The following is a 19,554-nucleotide window of genomic DNA, read 5'->3' as shown; positions in this document are numbered from 1 at the left end:
ACATTTCAACCTGCCCATGTTTTGTTCAGAGTGCTGGAGCGTTGCCCCTGCTCTCCACACTTTCTGCTCTCACACTTGTGTGCTTCCCAGAGGGAAACAGAAGCAGAGAAACTAATCAATAGGCAGTTCTGTCTAGGAAGTCACACTTGATTTCAAATAACTCTATTATTATCTCTCCAGATCACTTTGGGGGAAAGTGAGTTGTTCTCTGTTTTTCTGCAGCAGGAGCTTTTCTCAGCCAGTTGCCAATGTTTTTCAGCACTTGGCTATGAAATGTGTAAGTCAGGGAATATAATTGGCTTTCCTGACATCTCTATCCACCTTCTCAGTATTTTTGTGTCTGGATCCAGCTTCTAAACTTTAGCCAGGCAAATATCAGAGCAGACTGACCAACAGCTCAAACACTGTGCATCCATGAAGAAAAGCCTTGGTAACCATTGACTAGTTTTTTAGGGACAAAGTGCATTGACTGGTTTCTAGAGATCCCATTTTAGGATGCTGAGCTGTGCTGTCACAGGGAACTTAACTCAGAGCACTGAGCCTCCAGACAGTCCACTTTTTTTTTTTCTCCCCCCACTGCATTTTATGTCATTTTGAACAGCATTCAGAAGAAATTTATCATGTCTCCTGCCATAACATTTTCACAGGAGGCCTCACTTGGTGCAGGACTAAATGGTTTCTGCTTTGCTTTTGAGGTTTGGCCAAACAGCTCAGTAATTCTTGGTCATGATTGCCATCTCTTTGACTGTTGCCAGATTCAATACAACAGGAACTGCTTCTAGGAAAACCAACCAAAAAGTTCAGAGCTGGAAGTGAATTTCTGGGCATTTTCATCTCAGTGTTTCTCTTCTAAAATACCACCACTGATCCACGTTTCCCACACACATATACACAACCCCTTCCTCACAAAGCCATTTGAATGCCCTAGGAATGAAAAATGTGCCTGCTTGTTTCAAGAGCACACAAATCTCCACCCAGCACCTTCACATCCCAACATTGGATGTGGGAAGTCAAGAAAGGCATTTAATCACCTTGAGCTTTGCAGAGAAGGTTGCAGTTGTTCTGTGAAGCAAGGAGAAGAGAGTGGCATCCCTCATGGGTAGCTTTCTGTGCACCAGCATAAGACTCTGCCTGGTCCTAAATGCACAAAGAGCTACAAAGTCTTGCAGAGGAATGTCTCCATCACACGGTGGCTGAGTGTGTCAGACTGCCTCCTCACTGCTTTGGCTGGGTATTTGGGACAGTGGAGAAGATAGGATTTCAGTGGCATACAGATGGGATGAGGAAGGTAAGCCCCTGAGCTCAATTAAGGAGGTCAATGCAGTGAGGCTCAGGGTGAGGGAGGAGTCCCCCCAGCTTCTGCCCAGGTGGGAGCTCAATGCCCTGCATGGGGCAGAAGAGAAGGGACCTGGGTAGCTCATGGGCAGCAAGGCACAACTAAAGCAGCAAATCTAGAGGGAAAGCACACTTCAATGTCTAATGGAGGGAAAAAATGGCAATACAGAACTGCTTAGAAATGTAAATCTCACTGATAAAACTCAAGTGTCCATGTGGGGGTGGCAAAGTATTTCAGCTGTGTCTTCAGGGAGCATGAATCATCTTCTCTCTCCAGGACCTTCTGGGTATCTGTTACCCTCCCCATGGCTTGCAGCTGGTAAAATGGGCTTGACAGAAAGCATGGGCTAAAACTCCCCTTATGCTGCAGGAAAAAGATGACTCACCAGCTGTCAGGAGCACCTCAGCTCTCAGCTTGCCCAGAAGTCCCACAGTGAGAATCAAAATGGAAGACTTTGGGGCAAACAAGGTAAGAGCCCACTGTAGCAGAAGGATAACTCTTTTCCTTCTGTGGTGAGAAATGCAATCTGGATCCCCAGTGGCCAGACTGGAAAAAGCCTTTAAGCACAGAGTGTATCATCTTTCAGGAGCTGGTGTTCTTATTTGTTATGATCACTCTGTGTACTCTGACTCTGTAAGTGAAGTGTCAGCCCCTTGGTGACACACAGTGGCTGATGTTCTGTGACAGTGCATGCCAAGCCCGAGCCCAGTGTGATGGCTAAACCTAGGTCTGTGTCATGATGCTCAGGAGAGACATTGCTCTGAAACTCAAGCAGGCTTTGAAACTTGGGCCATGGAGCTTGATAAAATTCTCTGCTGTGCAACAGATTCACCCTCTCCTCCCTTGACAAAACTCTGTAGGGTCCTCACCTTGCAGTAAGTGGAGCTCAGGAGCTGCCTTCAGGATCTGTTTGCAAGCCTGGGATGCAGGAGATTTTCCAGACCTTATGAGGTACATTGTGGCAAAACCTGAATTCAGTAGATGCAAAATCCCTGCAAAACTCTCTTTTTTTTATTGTCTTTGTTTCATCTTCTCTGATCCTGAAGGTTTATGCCAGTTCCATTGTGAACAGTTTCCAGCCTTGTTTCCTGATGGTTTCTGCCCCTATGTAGATTCCTGACTGCTGCTATCCACTTGCTATGGGCAGATGTGAAGTCTGCCCCATAGGCAGGGACAAACCTAAGTATCTGAAGTTCAAGCAGTGATAAAAAGTTGTGGCAAACTGCAGGACACAGGGCATAGCAAGGACCTACCACAGTCTGGTCAGGGTCAGCAACAATGAAGCTGTTCAATGCAGAGGATAGGCCTGTAAAGACTGCAGACATTTCATAATCCCTGGGCAGAAATCCCACACCAGCTGCATTTTGGGCAAAGGGAAATCCTCATCTCCCAGCAATGGCAAATCCTCATCTCCCAGCAATGGCTATTTCTCTACAACTAACTGAAAGGAATTTGTAGCCAGGTGGGGGTTGGTCTCTTCTCCCAGGCAACCAGCACCAGAACAAGAGGACACAGTCTCAAGCTGTGCCAGGGGAAGTTTAGGCTTGAGGTGAGGAGAAAGTTCTCCACTGAGAGAGTTGTTAGCCATTGGAATGTGCTGCCCAGGGAGGTGGTGGAGTCACTGTCCCTGGAGCTGTTTGAGAAGGGATGGCACATGGCACTGGGTGCCATGGTTTAGTTAGTCATGAGGTGTTGGGTGACAGGTTGGACTTGATGATCTCTGAGGTCTTTTCCAACCTTATTGATTCTATGATTCTCAGGTTGGAACTAGATGATCCTTGTGATCCCTTCCAACCCTGACTGATACTATGATACTGTGATACTATGACTTCATGGCATGCATGTGCTGTTTGAGCACTGGATGGTTGCCAGACATGGTGTGAGGAGATATGATAGCAGTGTTGAGACTTGTTAAAGATACCCCACTTAAATGCTAGGGGCTTTGACAAAGCAGCCCAAAGCATTACTCACCAACCCCCATTCAAACCTTCAGATAGATCTGAAAGCCAAAGTTTGCTGTTCATAAAGCTGGCTCCCTGGCTCTTCTGGACCAGAAATAGCTATTGCTGCTGTGTCTCTTTATCAGCCCAGCTCATTCATGCCTGCTTGCTCATGTTGCCAAGAGGGACTTGCAGCAGCTACACCTCAAGGAGATCATAGGGGAGGGAAGTGAGCCTGGCTTGCTTAAAGCTAGAAGTGGACGGACAAGCACAGCAAGCTGCCCCGTTTCAAACTAAGCACATTGATGTTTAGGCTGGTGCACAAAAAGCCATTCAGTAAGCCCTAGATAAGCTGTGTCTCCCTCCTCTGCTGGTAACACTGGGAGTGTGGCTCATTTTTGTAAGGCTTAGCTGGCTTAGCTTGCAGCCAGCCCGCTGAGATTTCCAGTCCTCCTATTAGCTTGGTGGTGATACAGTGCTTCTCAACCACCTGCTAGTTACAATCTCCTCAATTATTGATTCAGTGAGACATGACTGTGAGCCCTTCTCATAGCAATCAGTCTTTTAGGAGGGTCTCTTACTGTTCCTTGAAATTGTTTTCTTTAACTTCTCTCTCACCTGGATCACAACACAGAAAGTCACAGGCCAGTAGAGAGCTGAGAACTGCTGACTGATGTCCTGTGGGTGCCAGGGAGACTTGTGTCTTCAGCAGAGTCGATGAGATTGTGGTCCTCAATCAGGATGATGCTCTGCTGGGCAGGGGTCCTGATACTGGGATGTTTAGAGGCCCAGTGCTTGCAGCAAGGGGAGATCACACTGAGGAAAGCCATCCTGAAGCGCTGGGACAACAGATTGTAAATGATGGGATTCACAGCAGAGCTCAGGTAGAAGAAAACACCTAGGGAAGGTGGGGAAAAGGAGAGAGAGACCTTGTTTTTGTGTAGTATAAACTCAGGAGGGGAAAATCTGTTCCCTGCCTCCAGTGCTCCACCAAGCTTGGGTGCAAGGAGGCAGTGACAGCACGTCTCTGCCTGCTGCCATCCAGGCAGAAGGATGTCTTGCCAAGGCTAGCTCAGGCACTGCAGCACTCAGGAAAGTTGGGGAGGCTGGAGCTCACTATCTCCAGCTCTCTCTTGTGCTATACTGACCTGCCTCCAGCACTGCCCTCATGTCCACAGCAGGATTTGCACAGCTGGTGCCCCCATCAAAGCCGTCAGAGGATAACTTCCAGCCAAGGGGAGCTAATTTCTTACAACACAACAGGACAATTGCATGAGATTGGATTTGTCTGAGCTGCCTAATGGCCACATTTAGTGTTTTCCCGTGGCAGGCTGAAAATAAGATTCCTCTCTCAAAAAGCCTTTATATTATGGCTGGCAGGGCCATAAACATCTGCTGATACCAACCAGTTCTGAGCAGTATGTAAGTCTTTTGTCTTGCCATTAGGTAAGCTCTCCCATTGGCCTCAGAGACCCTCTGGAGGAAGATGCCTGCTGCTGTGCACTCATCAAAAGCAGCTGAATGGGGACAGACCTCATTTCTGAATGTTTCCAAGGAAGAAATCCAGCTGCTAATGAGGTCAGGTATCCTATCTTATTTACATTCTTTGTGAATACTCAGACAACTCTGTTGGGCCACAGATCTTAAAAGCTGCAGATACACTTGCATGCAGGTTTTACTTCAGGCACAAGTCTCACTGCTGCTCACCAACCAAGAAGCTTTTCCATGCATATCTCATGTCACCTGCAGAGTAAATGGCTATATTACAAGTAAACCCCTCACAAACACCTTCTTTTGCCAGAGCCTGTGCAAGCAGAAGAAAGCTTTACCTGACACTACATGAATTAAGTTGAATATATTAGCCAGAGGCTCAGTCCATTCCACAACAAAGCTGAAGAAAAGTCGATCTACGTGGAATGGAGCCCAGCAGATAGCAAAAACCATCACAAGGACAACTGGAAAGGAGAAAGGAGAAGATAATGCCAGTCAGTATTGCCTGCATCAAGAATAGTGTGGCCAGCAGGAGCAGGGAAGTCATTCTGCCCCTGTACTCAGCACTGCTCAGGCCACATCTTGAGTCCTGTGTCCAGTTCTGGGCCCCTCAGTTTAAGAAGGACATTGAGATGCTTGAATGTGTCCAGGGAAGGGCAACGAGGCTGGGGAGAGGTCTGGAGCCAGCCCTATGAGGAGAGGCTGAGGTTGACATAGTCTCAAGCTGCACCTGGGGAGGTTTAGACTCGAGGTGAGGAGGAAGTTCTTCACCGAGCGAGTCATTCGTCATTGGAATGGGCTGCCCAGGGAGGTGGTTTAGTCACCATCCCTGGAGGCGCTCAAGGGGAGATTGGACATGGCACTTGGTGCCATGGTCTAGTCATGAGGTCTGTGCTGATAGGTTGGACTCGATGATCCTCGAGGTCCTTTCCAACCTAAGTTATACTGTGATAGTATGTTTAGCCTGGAGAAGAGGAGGCTCAGGGGAGACCTTCTTGGTCTCTCCAACTACCTGAAGGGAGGTTGTAGCCAGGTGGGGGTTGGTCTCTTCTCCCAGGTAAGCAGCACCAGAACAAGAGGACACAGTCTCAAGCTGTGCCAGGGGAAGTTTAGCCTCAAGGTGAGGAGAAAATTCTTCCCAGAAATAGTTGTTAGCCATTGGAATGTGCTGCCCAGGGAGGTGGTGGAGCCACCACCCCTGGAGGTGTTCAGGAGGGGACTGGATGTGGCACTTGGTGCCATGGACTTGTAGTCATGAGGTGTTGGGTGACAGGTTGGACTTGATGATCTTTGAGGTCTTTTCCAACCTTGTGGATTCTATGATTCTATGGAAGGAAATCAGTTATGCCAGTGTAGCTCACTAGCCTGCAGAGAGCAGAGAGAGTTCAGAAAGCTTGATGAAAGCCTAAATATGTAAATTGTATTCATTGTTTTAAATGTCTTTTGGCCATCCTGCCTGTCTGCTTGCAGTGCTTTCTGAAACACATTGCCAGCTAAAAGAACAAACTTTCCATTGATTTCTGTGTTGGATAACCCAAGGCATGCCCACACAGTGACATTTAAGCAAATCAGATAACAGCCAGGGAACATTGTGGCATGTACAGAGTTTAGTAAAGAAACTGGGAGGCATCTGGATTCAGCTGTGGTACCTGGGACCTATTGAATCCATGGTGCCTTGGAGCTCATTTTCTCTGCATGCTATTTTTACATCACATAGCAGGATGAGGCCAGAGGAAGCATGTAGTGGTGAAGTCTGTCTGGATGCACTGTTCAGTTTGCCTCCATATACAACCTGGTCTGTGCTGGATCTAGTCAGGACTCCAGTTCAGACTTAGAATCATAGAATCAATAAGGTTAGAAAAGACCTCAGAGATCATCAGTCCAATCCTTTTTTGAACACCTCCAGGGACAGTGACTCTACCACCTCCCTGGGCAGCACATTCCAATGGCCAATCTCTCTTTCTGGGAAGAACTTCTTCCTAACATCCAGCCTAAACCTCCCCTGGCACAGCTTGAGACTGTGTCCTCTTGTTCTGGTGCTGGTTCCCTGGGAGAAGAGACCAACCCCCACCTGGCTACAACCTCCCTTCAGGTAGTTGTAGAGAGCAAGAAGGTCTCCCCTGAGCCTCCTCTTCTCCAGGCTAAGCAACCCCAGCTCCCTCAGCCTCTCCTCATGAGGCTTGTGTTTGAGACCTCTCCCCAGCCACATTGACCTTCTCTGGACACATTCAAGTGTCTCAATGTCCTTCTTAAATTGTGGGGCCCAGAACTGGACACAGGACTCAAGGTGTGGCCTGAGCAGTGCTGAGTACAGGGGCAGACTTGGGTTCTCTGAACATCTGTGGTCATAGTCATGGCACACAGAGCACCAGACTGACTTCAGAGTCCAGTCACCATGTTCAGAAGGTGACTTAAGCTGCCTAAAAGAGTAATGTTGTGGCAGGGAATATTGAAGGTGATTTGTTTCCTGCATAAGCACTGTCTCAGCAGCAAGGTGAAATTAGAACACAGTGTGAGTACTTTCAGGGTAGTTAGAGCAAAAATTCCCCTGAATATTATACAATGTGCAAGTCTGCCCAGGTCCTGCTTTTTCCTGGGGAAGCCTAAGTGGTTGTCAGCGGTAGATGATGTATGTGGCTAGTCTGGATTTTACTGTTGATGGGCAGACTTCAGGATGTGATGCAAAGGTGTTTTCCAACCTGGTCTATTCTATTCTATTCTATTCTATTCTATTCTATTCTATTCTATTCTATTCTATTCTATTCTATTCTGTTCTGTTCTGTTCTAAACAGAAGTGCATCCTCCTTTAAAAATATACAGACTATTTGAACTCTGAAACAGATTGTCCCCAGAGGGCTGCAGAAGCCTGGCTAGGAGTACCATGTAATCATCTGCCTGTAGGTTTGCTCAATACCCTCTTGTGCTGGTCCCTGCCCATGGCAGGGTGGTTGGAACTAGGTGATCCTTGAGGTCCCTTCCAACCCTAACAATTCTATGATTCTAAGAACATTTAAAGAGATAGAATAGAATAGAATAGAATAGACCAGGTTGGAAGAGACCTTCGAGATCATCGCATCCAACCTATCAACTAATCCAACCCACCTAATCAACTAAACCATGTCACCAAGCACCCTATCAAGTCCATAGGGTTTCACTCCCATGCTCTCTAAGTCCAGATAAAGGAGCAATAAGCTTTTAAAGGATGTATTATTTGTTTGAATCTCAGCTACTCATCTCATAGCTCTTGTATCCAGTGAATTGGCTTCATTCAGGACCTGGCCAAGCCTCTTCTCCGTAGCAAACAAAGCATAGGAGGACTCACTACTTACACAACATCTTGGTGACTGATTTCCTGGATGGTCTCTGAACATTCACAGTCATTTCCTCCACTTCCAAAGATCTGTCTCCTCTCAACTGGCAAAAGAAAGGAAACCAAAGGAGAGCTTAGACAGGGGAATGAAATCCTTGCCAGACATAGGCTGTTTGATATTTTGATAGCTGTAGCTGAGAAGGTAAAAGAGGAGGTAAACTAGGAAGCAAATAAGGAAAGAAAAGAAGAAAAGGAAAAAACCCTCTATTTAAATTTCAGTTTCAGTTTAGGGAAACATTGAAGCTTTAGGTTCAACACAATCTGCAGATTTTAGGCATCCAAGACTTTGTGTGTGCAGTAAAGCCCTGTTTCAGTTCTCCACTTGGTCCTTTCTCTCTGAGGCAAAAGTTGGTTCACAGTTTGCGTTCGATTTCCACAGCATTTTGCTAGGCATTATTTTCTCTTCTAGCAAAATATTGTTTGTTTGTTTTCCTAAAAGGGTTCCTCACAATTAAGCACAAACCAATGATCCAAAACACACCCAGAGAGGCCTCAGTAAAACACAGCTGTAATCACTGGAAGACGCCCTGTGGAATTCATTTTGTGCCCTGAGTGCTTGGACTAATTGATATTCAAACCATTTGTTGAGCAAACCCCATCTATACTCTCTTGCAGCCAGCCAGTGTGCATAATGTAGACAATTCAGCCGTGCAATACATAACAAACCAACCACCTTCTTGTAATTCCTTTTTTTTTCATCCCAGTAGTCTTTCCTGGACTCCATAAAATGGACATAAATAATAATAACAACAAACTGACTGTCCCTGAAATCACAGAATGGTAGGAGTTATAAGGAACCTGGAAAGATCATCTAATCCAACCCCCCCCTGCCAGAGCAGAGTCACCTGGAGCAGTTCTTTCCCCTGTATGCTGATGAGGAGAGCACTGGTGCACCTGGTGATGAGAATAGAATAGAATCATAGAATCAATGAGGTTGGAAAAGACCTCAGAGATCAAGTCCAGCCTGTCACCCAACACCTCATGACTAAATAAACCATGGCACCAAGTGCCACATCCAATCCCCTCTTGAACACCTCCAGGGACAGTGGCTCCCCTGGGCAGCACATTCCAATGGCCAATAACTCTTGCTGGGAAGAACATTCTCCTCACCTCAAGCCTAAACTCCCCTGGCGCAGCCTGAAACTGTGTCCTCTTGTTCTGGTGCTGGTTGCCTGGGAGAACAGACCAATCCCCACCTGGCTACAACCTCCCTTCAGGTAGTTGTAGAGAGCAATAAGGTCTCCCCTGAGCTGCCTCTTCTTCAGGCTAAAGAACCCCAGCTCCCTCAGCCTCTCCTCACAGGACTGTGCTCCAAATCCCTCCCCAGCCTTGTTGCCCTTCTCTGGACACCTTCCAGCATCTCAATGTCCTTCTTAAATTGAGGGCCCAGAACTGCACTTAGACTTAGCTGCTCAAGGAAGAGGCTCAGCTGATTTGAAACACGTCTAGCAACAAAAATGTGCTCAGAATTGATTAAAATCCCCAATTTCCCTTCAGTGGCTTTTAGTTTCAGCAGTAATCTGTTCAAGGAGTATTCCAAAGCCTCAGAGAATACAGTACTCTGATGCTGTAATAAACCAGAGACATGCATCTTAATTTTTCACCTTCCTCCTGTTGTTTTGATGATGATGCTATAAGGCTCCTCCTTAGCCTCATGTGATAATTGATGGAGGTGTAGCTAGTCAGTGTAAGTCAGCAGTTGCAATTTAATGAAACAATGAGTTATGGTAGAGAGGAAGGGGAAATAAATAAATAAACAAAGAAACCAACCCATCCTCAGGATAGGATGGGATGGGATGGGATGGGATGGAATGGAATGGAATGGAAAGGAAAGGAAAGGAAAGGAATGGAATGGAATGGAATGGAATGGAATGGAATGGAATGGAATGGAATGGAATGGAATAGAATAGAATAGAATAGAATAGAATAGAATAGAATAGAATAGAATAGAATAGAATAGAATAGAATAGAATAGAATAGAATAGAATAAGAATAAGAATAGACCAGACCAGGTTGGAAGAGACCTTCAAGATCATTGTGTCCAACCCATCATCCAACACCACCTAATCAACTAAACCATGCAACCAAGCACCCTATGAAGTCTCCTCCTGAACACCTCCAGTGATGGTGACTCCACCACCCAGCAAAGGCTGTAACTTGGGTCCATTCCAATGCTTTGGCAGGGAGAGCTCCAGCCATGCCAGTTGCTAACTTTTACATCGCTGTGGCCGTATGCAGGGTTGCCTGGAGATGAATGTTGCCCATTCAGTGCAAGAGAATTAGAAGTGTCTGGAGCAAAAAGCTGAAAATTGGATTTCGCCCTCCCCTCCTTCTTTATTAGTTACAGCATTTCATACTAGAGATCAAAAGGCAGAGTGAAATTAAGGCCTCACCTATCCCCAGGCAAGCCTAGTGTGGCCACTCAGAAAAAGCATGAGAACTGTTTTCTGTAAGCTCCTCAGCCTGACAGGAGTGGTGATTGAGCTTTCTCTACAGCTGATGGAAAAATTGGTATGGAAACCCCACACTGCTTGTGCTGAAGCACCCAGCCCTGCCTGTCTCAAGTGCTTTGGCTGAAGCAGTTGCAAACATTCTGCTGAACTGCAGCCTGGGTGTTAGTGCGTACGAGGTTTGCTGAACCACCTCCACAGGAGGACAATCCCTTCCAGATTTGCGTGGGGCTCTGCAGAATTTAGCCAAAGGTGACCCCTGGCCAGAGAGGATTCTGGTTTTAAGGGCTGGGTGGTTAGGGAGCAAAATAAATGTTGATGATAAAATCTGAAGCAGTTGTGGCAAAACCAACTTGTCTCAATTCAAAGGCAGCTGAAATTAACATCATCAGCGTGTCCAAGGTGTTCTCACCACTGTTGCTGAGAGCATGCCCTTTCCACGGAGCCTGGACCTGGAGAGGCTAGGTCTCTGCTGAGTTTGGCCTCTGTACACCCCCTGGATCAACTCTGAGCTCGCCTACTACAGTCTGTGAGTGACATGGAGCACTCAGGAGATGCTGGAATGCTGCTGAAACTCATTTGTGTTCCTGTGCAACCTGTGCTAGATTCTACGGTCCTGTTCTGGCAGGGAGGGTTGGACTTGATGATCTTTGGAGGTCCCTTCCAACCCCTAACATCCTGTGAGCTTGTGATTCTGTGAGCACAAAAAAAAGGCTTCTTTTGCAAAGAATTCTATCATTTCTGTTGGAAAGAAATTGCCTTGGCTGCTGCAGGTTGGAGCACAATGCAGAGATACCTGGGATGGATGTTGTTAACATTTGGAAGCCTGCATACAGAGAAAAGCAGAGGCATAGACAATGAATGTGGAAGCCCTAAGGAAAGATGGCTTGAGAATATCTGTGAAGATGGATAGCACTCCTGTGGAGCAGCCCTGATCTGGTACCTATCTTCTCTTCTGGGATGGGGATCAGGAATACTTTCTGCCACAAGTGAAAAGGTTATTGTAATTTTCAATACTTTTAAAATGAGTCCAGGATTTCTCTTTTTCTTTTCATGAGAGCTGTGATTCCTGCACTTTTTCCTCCCTCCAGGTCTTGCTTCACAAAATTTCCAGTGAAGCTACATAAAGTCACTGGGCAGTGGGGGAGGATTTCACCCATTCATTGCTTTGAAGATCCATAGCTGTGTGCTATGGATTTCTGGCAGTTAATTTTTGTGGCTCTTCCAAGGTAAGGAGAAATTGCTTCTGTATAGGTTTGCATGACAGTAAGTATCAGCCAGCACAACCAGATTAGATGTACAGCCCCAGAGATTTGCCTGAGTAAGCCCAGCTTATTGCATCCCTTCCTTGCTATGTGCTCAGACAGAGATTTTACCAACTTTTAAAGTTAAATCCTGTCTCATTGCATTGAATATGTGCTTCTCAAATGCATGTAACACATGAGAAGGCAAAAAAAGGTCATCCACTTGCTAGGGTTGGCTGTGTGCTTCAGCGCTGCATGGTTTGATCACACTGTGCTGCTGATTGTTTTATCCATCTGTTTGAACGATCAATATTTGGTAAAACTAAGTGGGTTGGTTTGGGGCTTATTTTGAAGAGAGAATGACTATGAACTCTAGGGTAGCCTGAATCAGTGCTGGAGCCAGATGCAGTAGTGGCTGGTAAAATGTGCTAGCTGCAGCAACAAGGCGGCTTTGTGAGTTGTAACGGCTGAATGCTATCACCTGCTCCAGGGAGGGAGAAAAACAATGTGATGCAATGAGAATTTCACAGGCACAAGGAGAGGGGAAGCAAATAATACTCAAGAAGCACTAGCATGCTCCTTTTAAAAGTCTTTTAATGCAATTTTTCCTCTTGGCCAATTTCCTCCTAGCCTCTACTGCAGAGGTGCAAATCTCAGACAGGCTGGAATCGATCGACAGACTCAGAGGTTTAAGCAGCATTGAAATGTGAGCAGCAGTGATGGTCATTAAAAAAAACCCACCCAACAATATTGGGGTAAATTATTCCCCAGTGTAGTTATATTCATTTCTGAATGGGGTTACACCAGAAGAGTTGGATTCACCTTTGTCAGAAGTTTGAAATACTTTTGCTTCTTTGTCTTTGGGGGGCAGGAGGGGAAACGGGGGCAAGAAAAGGGGGCAGGGAGGGGAAACAGGGGCAAGAAAAGGGTGCAGTCGCTTAAAAAGACACAAACAGACACAAACAGACAAAAATGAGCTGGGGAAACACTGAGCACAGTTGTAGCAGGACTTACTCTTAGCCCCATCAGATAGTACAGCACACTTATCACCCCCATAGGCAGCACATAGAAGAGAAAAGAAGTGATCTGCACAATACAGTTGTAGATCCACATGGGCACGACTACAGTGCAGGTAGCAGAGCCAGGGATCAGAGTGCCATTGGGGAAATGCTGCAACATGATGCCGTGGGTGCCCGTGTTGGGGAGGGCAAAGAGGACGGAGAGGACCCAGAGCACCACGATGGTCCTCAGGGCACGCCGGCGAGTGCTCTCCAGCTTGGCACGGAAAGGATGGAGGATGGCAACGTATCTCTCCACGCTGACCGTGGTCACGTTGAGGACGGAGGCGAAGCAGACGGTCTCGAAAAGCGCCGTCTTCAGGTAGCAGCCAAGGGGCCCAAACAAGAAGGGGTAGTTGCTCCACATCTCATAGACTTCCAGCGGCATCCCAAAGAGCAGCACCAGCAGGTCCGAGACGGCGAGGCTGAAGAGGTAATAATTAGTTGGGGTCTTCATGTTGCGGTGCTTGAGGATTACCAGGCAAACTAAGAAGTTGCCCACCACCCCGACAGTGAAGATCAGGCTGTACACCAAAGCCATGGGCAAGAAGAGGTGACTCCTCCTGGGCCCACACAGGAAGGCCAAGTAATCCTCAGTGCTGTTCAAGTAACTCCTGAAACGTTCTTCGCGTAGAGTAAGGTGATTCAGCCAGGAGATATTACTGATCCAGTCCATCGCTGGATCTGCTGAAATGCCCCACCACTGAGAGCCACTCTTCTTTAAGTTTCTCTGTGCTAGTTTGCTCACTTTTTTTTTGGCAGAGCTGTCTTGCCAGACCCAGTTGCACACAGCCACTGAGAACTGTGAGTGAGTGAGTGTTTGCCTGGCTTCAGATAAGGTCTTGCTGTTGTAACAGCTGTTCCCCTGCGAGGAGTCCTCAGCCAGAAAGCCCCTCCCTTCACACATTGCCATTGGCTCCCTAAGCATATTAGATTATAGAGTGAGAAAGGATGTTTCAGCTACTTCTACCAGCTCCCCTAACAGATGCAGTTCACAGCATCAGAAATGTGGGATTTAAAGAGCTGGGAAGCCGAAACATAGGACGTGAGACAAGCTGTGAGATGCAGCAGGGTGGAAAAGGAGACACTCCCAAATAGCTTGTACAAACTCAGAGTCACACTGCATCCAATTAGGAGCCATAATCAAGCAAACAAACCAACCCAAACTGGCATGAGTCTGGGTTCATTTTCAGATCTCTGATGATTTTTATTCTGTTGTTGTCTGTGGCAGCAAGTGCTTGGAAACAGAGCCTGAGCAGCAGAAAGCCAAACCAGTTTCTGGAGTCATTTGTGTGGAATTAGGCTACTATAATGTTTCAGCCCTTTTTAAACACTGCAATTTAAAATTCTCCTTTTTCCCCCCTCTCCTGGAATCTGATCATAGGGCTTTAATTTAGAGGCTCTGCTCACTTGCTCCCTGTGATAGGTCAAGGAGCAATGGATGTAAGCTGCAGCACAGGAGGTTTCACCTCAACACAAGGGAGAACTTCTTTGCTGTAAGGGTCACAGACCACTGGAACAGTCTCCCCAGAGGGGTTGTGGAGTCTCCTTCTCTAGAGACTTTCAAGGCTTGTCTGGATGTGTTCCTCTGTTATCTGAGCTAGATTCTATGGCCCTGCTCTGGCAGGGGGGTTGGACTTGATGAGCTCTGGAGGTCCCTTCCAACCCCTGACATCCTGTGATTCTGTAATTGCTCTTCTTATTGATATAAGAATATTTTCCCACTTTCCCGGTATAGAATCACAGTATCAATAAGGTTGGAAAAGACCTCAGAGATCATCAAGTCCAACCTAATACCTAACACCTCATGACTAACTAAACCATGGCTCCAAGTGCCATGTCCAATCCTTTTTTGAACACCTCCAGTGATGGTGACTCCACCACCTCCCTGGGCAGCCCATTCCAATGGCAAATTACTCTTTCTGGGAAGAACTTTCTCCTCACCTCAAGCCTAAACTTCCCCTGGTGCAGCTTGAGACTGTGTCCTCTTGTTCTGTTGCTGGTTGCCTGGGAGAAGAGACTAATCCCCTCCTGGCTACAACTTCCCTTCAGGTAGTTGTAGAGAGCAATGAGGTCTCCCCTGAGCCTCCTCTTCTCCAGGCTAAGCAACCCCAGCTCCTTCAGCCTCTCCTCACAGGGCTTATGCTTGAGACCTCTTCCCCAGCCTCATTGCCCTTCTCTGGACACATTCAAGTGTCTCAATGTCCTTCTTAAATTGAGGAGCCAAGAACTGGAGACAGGACTCAAGGTGTGTCCTGAGCAGTGCTGAGTACAGGGGCAGAATGACTTCCATGCTCCTGCAGAAATCTGCTCCCATATTCTTAGAGAGCCTTGCTTTGGGAATCTTTCTGAGGACCAAATTATTCCAAGGATACATTTGTTGCCTCTGGGGCTAATTTACATGATTTTTAAATAAACTATTATTTCTTCCTGAATGGCAACTGCTAGGCAAACACACTTTGTGAGCCAGGATGAGGACTGTGTCAAAACAAATCATTTACCTCTTGTAAAAATGCTTTATTCCCTGCCAAATTTAGCTAAAACAAGAATCCTTTGATGTGCATGGATGTCAATTCAGGAAAAGTTTAGTTGCTTGGAATGGAGGAGGTGCCAAAGATGAGGGTTGGTTTAGGGAATTTTGTCAGCCTCCTGTGCAGTTTGTCTGCTCAGTACCCCTTGCTTATACTTTTCAGTACTTACTCAGTCCTTGCCCTTGAAGTCGTGTGGAGTTTGGCAAGGAGCTCCTTGGGACTGTTACCTGTGTGTGAAGAACCACCTTCTTTCCTCTGCTTGACCCTCGAGCTGAATCTCCCTGGCTATTGACCCAACAGTTCATGTTTTCAGCTCTTCAGGGGAAAAAGAGCAGCCCTTTTGGCTAGCACACCCTCCAACATTCTGACAAAAGCAAGTTTTCCAAGGAAGATGTAAGTTACTCCACTCTAAGTGACTGAAAGCAAACTGATCCTACACAAAGCCTGTTTTCTGACTCTCAAGAACTGGGGCTGTCTTAGATCTTGACTTTTTTACTTGCTTCCTCTTTAACTGAAGCCATGGTTTAGTAGTCATGAGGTGCTGGGTGACAGGTTGGACTTGATGATCTTTGAGGTCTTTTCCAACCTTGTTGATTCCATGATTCTAGCGGTCCAATAACCCTGTAAGTAAAAAACCAAACCCTGTAATAAGCACAGACTGTAGGAGGTAACAGCAGGAGATAAAGAACTGAGGTTTGCTCCTACAGAGGCATACGCAATGTGTGGAGGCTGAGGATTGCATTCATTTTAAATGCTAGAGGCATGGAATAATAACCACACTGAGAGAAAACTGTGTCTCTTGTGACGACTTTTGGATCTGCTGAAATTGGTCTTGCATAGAAACTCTCTCCCTCAGAAAGACCTTAGCATTGCACAGACGTACTTCATTCAGCAGACCAAAGGAGGAGGCAAGCAACTGAGAGCTTGTACAGGACTAAACATTTGCTGCACCTCTGCTTAAACTTTCAGGGCTTTTCTTCCCCCCCTTAATCTCTCAAAAACATTGAATTTCTTTCCATTTCTTCTTCCCTCTCCAGTAAGCCTCAGCACTCTCTATACTGCCTCATCACTGAGGTGACAAAATGCTTCTAAATTAGTTACCAAACTGGTCTTGATTTTTTCTTTCTCATACATTAACCTCTGTCAAGAAACTGAAAAGGAAGCTCTGTTCAACTTTCATATCTGTTCAACACAGAATCACAGAATTTCAGGAGCTGGAAGGGACCTTGAAAGATGTAGTCCAAGCCCCCTGCCAGAGCAGGATCACCTACACCAGATAGCACAGGGAGGCATCGAAGTGAGTTTTGAATGCCTCCAGAGAGGGAGACTCCACAACCTCCCTGGGTTATGAAATCAATCTTACAGAAAAGAAAACCCAGATTAATTGACTTCTTTGCTAAAAGTCTGCACTGCACACACCTTGAGTCCTGTGTCCAGTCTGGGCCCCTCAGTTTAGGAAAGATATTGACTTGCTGGAATGCGTCCAGAGAAGGGCAATAATGTTGGTGAGGGGTTTGGAGTACAAGCCCTATGAGGAGAGGCTGAGGGAGCTGGGGTTGCTTAGCCTGGAGAAGAGGCAGCTCAGGGGAGACCTTATTGCTCTCTACAACTACCTGGAGGGAGGTTGTAGCCAGGTGGGGTTTGGTCTCTTCTCCCAGGCAACCAGCACCAGAACAAGAGGACACAGTCTCAAGCTGTGCCAGGGGAGGTTCAGACTGGATGTTAGGAAGAAATTCTATGCAGAGAGAGTGATTGGCCATTGGAATGTGCTGCCCAGGGAGGTGGTGGAGTCACCATCATTGGAGATGTTTAGGAGGAGACTTGATAGGGTGCTTGGTTGCATGGTCTAGTTGATTAGGTGGTGTTGGATGATGTGTTGGACTTGATGATCTCTGAGGTCTCCTCCAACCTGGTTTATTCTATTCTAAAGCCAACAGGGCAGCCATAGCCATCACGATCTCTATGAAAGGAAAGCTCTACAAACACCTCAGGTCATTTGGAAATGTGGATGTGCTGTGCCTGCTTTCATTTGTTCTCCCTCCTCCATTCTCTCTGATCCCGCTGGGCTTGGGTGTTGACAAGCTGTGGGAATAGAAGCACTTGAAAAACCAGAAAAGCAACAACAACAACAACAACAAAAAATCACCAAACCAAACAGGTCTATTTATCTAGCAGGTCACTCCTGGAACCGTGGTGCTGTGACCATGATTAAGTGGTAGATGGAGAGGATGGGGAGAGTGGAAAATATATTACGGTTCATTTCTCAAAGCTTTATTCAGTGTCCTTTATCATCTCTCTCTCAATAAGAGCAGGAGAGTCTATCTAACAAGGACTGGCTCTGGCTCTGTGTGACTGGAAATATTTCATTTTTACAACTGAGACAGGAAATAACAGCAGATTTTGCTCCTGAAAATAATGGGAAAGCATTTGGTGTTTCTCAATGCAAAGCTGGCTTCATCAGTGCTTGCTGACATACAGGCGAAGGAAGATGCTGGGCTGTGTGCTGGCCTTAGGACTGTGCAGGTTTATGGAGCAGTGATGTGATTACTGTAATTTACACTCATTTAAGGGGCACTATGTACTGCATATTAATGTAGTGTAATATTTGGCAACATTAATCCAGACAAGGATTATTGATGCCATGGGTGTCACTGCTAGGCACTGTGGCATTATCTTCCTAAGCAGTGACAATAGTCCCGTGCTGGTAGTATCTCTTGTACCACATTTACACTGTGGAATCACAGGATGTTAGGGGTTGGAAGGGACCTCCAAAGATCATTGAGTCAAACCCCCCTGACAGAACAGGATTATAGAATCTAGCACAGGTGACACAGGAACACATCCAGACGGGTCTCGAAACTTTCCAGAGAAGGAGACTCCACAACCTCTCTGGGAAGCCTGTTCCAGCATTCTGTGACCCTCACAGTGAAGAAGTTCTCCTCATGAGGTGGAACCTCCTGTGCTGGAGTTTATATCCATTACCCCTTGTCCTGCCACAGGCTGCAACTGAGCAGAGCCTGTCCCCTCCCTCCTGTCACCCAGCCTGCAGATATTTTTAACCATTTATTAAATCCCCTCTTCTCTTCTCCAGACTAAACAGCCCCAGGTTTCTCAGCCTCTCCTGGTAATACAAGTGCTCCAGTCCCTCAATCATCCTGGTAGCCCTCCCTTGGAGTCTCTCAAGGAATCTTTCCCTTAGCCTCCATAACATGCTCCAGCACATTCCTGTGCTCCTTTGAGAGCAGCCAAGAGCACATTTAAGAAGCAGCAAACTCAAATAGCCTTCATGTTTCCCAAAGCCCTTGTAAGAACATCCATTATATATGGCTATTAGGTCAGTAAATGGTCAATAATTTTATTTGAGGGAAAATTTGACACATCCATCAAAAGAGAGAGAGAGAGAACTGTGGAGAATAGCAAATGGACAAATCCACTGCTGGTCCCACTTAGAGAGTGATGTACTTTGAAGAATTATTGGCCATTATGGGAGCTTGCTCTGAATACTTGCTCAGCTCAGAATGTAGAGTTTTATTAATGGAAAACTATTTAATCTATTTATTTATCTATATTTATGTGGTGACACAAAAAGCTTTCTCATCCAGCTGCTTCTGGCCTGCATGTGGAACTGGAAGGGATAGATCTGTGCTAATGGCATGGTGTGCCACTCCCATCCATTCTGTTGATAAGGTGAGAAGCAGTAGTCCCCTGACAAGTCCTCTTGGCATCCAGGACTTGAGCTGATGTTTGTAATCAGCCCTGCATGTGATGTTGCTCAGACATGGCAAATGTTGTAATGCTTACTGTAACCATTACAGCTTGGGAAAGGCATCCCAATTCACTAACAGGGCTGGAAGAGGTAGAAAGTTTGCCATGATTTTTGGCAAGCAGATGCCCAGGCAGCCAGAACAAGAGGACACAGTCTCAGGCTGCACCAGGGGAGGTTTAGGCTGGAGGTTAGGAGGAAGTTTTACACAGAGAGAGTGATTGCCCATTGGAATGGGCTGCCCAAGGAGGTGGTGGAGTCACCATCACTGGAGATGTTCAGGAGGAGACTTGACAGGGTGCTTGGTGCCATGGGTTAGTTGGTTGGGTGGTGTTGGATGATAGGTTGGACGTGATGATCTTGAAGGTCTC

The 19,554-nt window shown here is 46.4% G+C and overlaps 1 protein-coding gene across 1 annotated transcript; it reads right to left on the bottom strand.

Annotated features, from left to right (window-relative positions):
• Positions 1-3,914: 3,914 nt before the first annotated feature.
• NMUR2 (neuromedin U receptor 2) lies at positions 3,915-13,565 on the bottom strand. The gene is made up of 4 exons (XM_068169702.1): positions 12,846-13,565; positions 8,097-8,181; positions 5,106-5,231; positions 3,915-4,174 (listed from the first exon to the last, which is right to left on the bottom strand). Exons 1-4 carry the CDS (start codon positions 13,563-13,565, stop codon positions 3,915-3,917), a joined length of 1,191 nt encoding a protein of 396 aa, XP_068025803.1.
• Positions 13,566-19,554: the final 5,989 nt, after the last annotated feature.

Source organism: Melanerpes formicivorus, unplaced genomic scaffold (genome assembly GCF_026170545.1).
Source record: "Melanerpes formicivorus ecotype bairdi unplaced genomic scaffold, bMelFor1.0.p_v2 SCAF_213, whole genome shotgun sequence".
Lineage (NCBI taxonomy): Eukaryota > Metazoa > Chordata > Aves > Piciformes > Picidae > Melanerpes > Melanerpes formicivorus.
This window is presented reverse-complemented; position numbering and strand designations above follow the sequence as displayed.